This window comes from Osmerus eperlanus, unplaced genomic scaffold, assembly GCF_963692335.1.
Source record: "Osmerus eperlanus unplaced genomic scaffold, fOsmEpe2.1 SCAFFOLD_639, whole genome shotgun sequence".
In the NCBI taxonomy this organism is placed as follows: domain Eukaryota; kingdom Metazoa; phylum Chordata; class Actinopteri; order Osmeriformes; family Osmeridae; genus Osmerus; species Osmerus eperlanus.
In genome coordinates, this window is record NW_026911770.1 from 7,469 (window position 1) to 10,000 (window position 2,532).

The following is a 2,532-nucleotide window of genomic DNA, read 5'->3' on the forward strand; positions in this document are numbered from 1 at the left end:
GAACATGTATTAAATATCGATCGAAGGGCAGGTTACATGAATTGAAAATATTTAGAGGACTATTCTTTTCATCTGCATGAAAAAGAACACCATATTTATCATAATGTCACCAATGAAAGCTTTATGCAGCGTTCCCTCCTTTTCTGCGACATACCCGTAGTCTCCTGATGTAATAACTCAATGCCCAGCCTATCCCCGTTACTCCTCCCACCGACGAAGCTAAGTACAGTCGCAACAGACTCCGCCTCGGCTCGGCTCCCTCAACCGTTTTGCCTGCCTGTCAGCAGCGCGCGAGCTCGCCACCCCGCCCCCTCCCCGTCTCGCGCAAAACAGCACCAGAGCTCAGAAGAGTAAATAGAGAGAGAGAGTGAGCCCCAAGATGGCGGAGTCACTGGGCTTCATTCACTTTGGTGCAGCGGCTAAAAGCCCTCTCGCCAAACCGAAAGAGTCTAAAAAAGCTTCGCAGTCACGGCCGCAGTCCTCCCGGGACCATCAGCCGCCGCCGCCCAAGAAAGTCCGGACCGACGAAAAGAGTCTTAAGCCCAAGAAACTAAATGGCGATGGAGGAGCTGGAGTGGGAGTCAACGCTGGGGCGAAGCAGGAGCCGAGCCAGACTTACAGTAGCCCGACAACATGGAGCATCGGTCACGTTAAGGCGACCAACCCCTCGGCGCCCCACCAGAAGCCTCCTATCCACAAAGTCTTCAAGCAAAGCGATTTCCTCCTATCCTCGCCTGCCAAACTCAAAAAGACCAAGAAGAAACGCGATAAAGAGAAGGAGAGAGATAAGAAGAAACACAAGCCTCCAGGACCCGGGACAAATATTATTAGTCTCAATAACGTTAATGTTACGTCTCCGGGGATGAAGAGGGAAAACGGAGAAGTGAAGTTGGTGCAAAAAGGTAGGCTGTAGTCGATAGTGTTTTGTTGTCGCTTGACTACTAGCAACATATTTGTAGAAAGTTAGGCTTGTATTTTTGTAGCTTTCAAACAAGCAACCCCGCTGCCCGCCATTCAGTTAGCTGTACAGTAGGAGCAGCAAGCTACTTGTCTACTCGCTGGACACGAGCATGGGAGGCCCGTGGCGAGAAATATGCTCATGTGAATAAAACTGCGGTTATTTAGTAATGGGAATTTCCCAAATTGTATATATAATATATTGACCCGTTGAAAATCTTACAAATTTCCGTTATTATTGTACGTTTTGAATTTGGATTTTTCTGTCTGTTATCGTTACGATGTAATTGACTGGGGGTTGTGTTGGAGTTTAGTCAGACGTTGGCTGATGGCTGCGTGTTCACCCGCTGCTGAACCCGCAGCGAGGTCTAGAAGCACTCGAGTCTGTGCAGAATGTCCGTGTAGAGTTTAAATTGTTTAGCTAAGAAGGATTGGAAACATTGCAGCGTTGAAGCATACCTAATTGTTTTTAAATTGTTAACACAACAAACAATAAACAACCAGCGCGAAACAAATGTAATGGTTTACATAAGGCTTTCGCGGCGTAATAGTGTTATAATGGCCGAGGAAACGGCGAGTTAGTGGGGAAATAATTACAAACTGGTTTGCCAATAGTGGTACTAGGTGGGTCGTGATGGAAGACTATTCTAATTTAACGGAGTATTTACGTTGTTATAAACCAACGCCCGTCCATGTTGTTTATGTTAGCCACCACGCCCCCCTAATAGAACCCAAACAGCTGCGAACAGCTATCCGTCTCACCGTTAGACAAACCGGAGTCACTGATAACCTTTCTACCTAATTTCTGTAGACAATTTACCCTAGAGATTTTAGTTCCTAGTTGTCATAACAAAGGATGTTATTCATGCGGTTTGCCCCTGGCCGCTCTGTCTGATGGACATACACCATTTTCATGAGTCGCTGATTCCAGTAGTTGGAGAACACGAGTGACATCAGTTCAGACTGCTCTCTCATGGCTGTGTGTAACATGGAGTCAAGTGGATTAAGCTGCAAGATGGTCCTGGATCATGTCCTAGATCCTAAAGTTTGTGGAGAGTGAGCCAGTCAGTCAGATAGTCATCTATCCATCAAGCTGGCCAAAAATCCATCCAATCTTGTAGCCAGCCAGGTAGGTTGCAGGCAACCAGGCAGCGAGCCAGCCTGCCAGTAATGGATTCATACATCTATCCAGATTAGCCAGTCATCCAACCAGCTGGCTACTAACCTACCCCAGCACTGCGGATCAGCCTGTAAACTCCCTGGTCAGCCTGGTTGTAGTCTACGCCTTCCAGTGACCTAAGGGCTTGTAGCATAATGGCAGTCTGCTTGTGACAGATAGACAGTGATGTCATCTGCTGCCTCACACTAGTGATCTCATCCTTCGGTTTATTAGGTCACTGTACACACACGTGCCTGCGTGCACACGCACACACACACACACACACACACACACACACACACACACACACACACACACACACACACACACACACACACACACACACACACTCACACACACACACTTAAGTCTGCAAAGTGTCATGCCGAGAATAGCATCATCTTCAGCCACTTCCT

General features: G+C 47.4%; 1 protein-coding gene across 1 annotated transcript in view; it reads left to right on the forward strand.

Moving 5' to 3' along the window:
• Positions 1-278: 278 nt before the first annotated feature.
• Positions 279-2,532, forward strand: part of LOC134016590 (lysine-specific demethylase RSBN1L-like) — a gene marked incomplete at its 3' end in the record, with an annotated part of 6,310 nt that continues 4,056 nt past the window's right edge. Inside the window, exon 1 of the mRNA XM_062455938.1 lies at positions 279-902. Within this exon, the coding sequence (XP_062311922.1) occupies positions 380-902 (523 nt within the window). The remainder of the gene's footprint in view (positions 903-2,532) is intronic.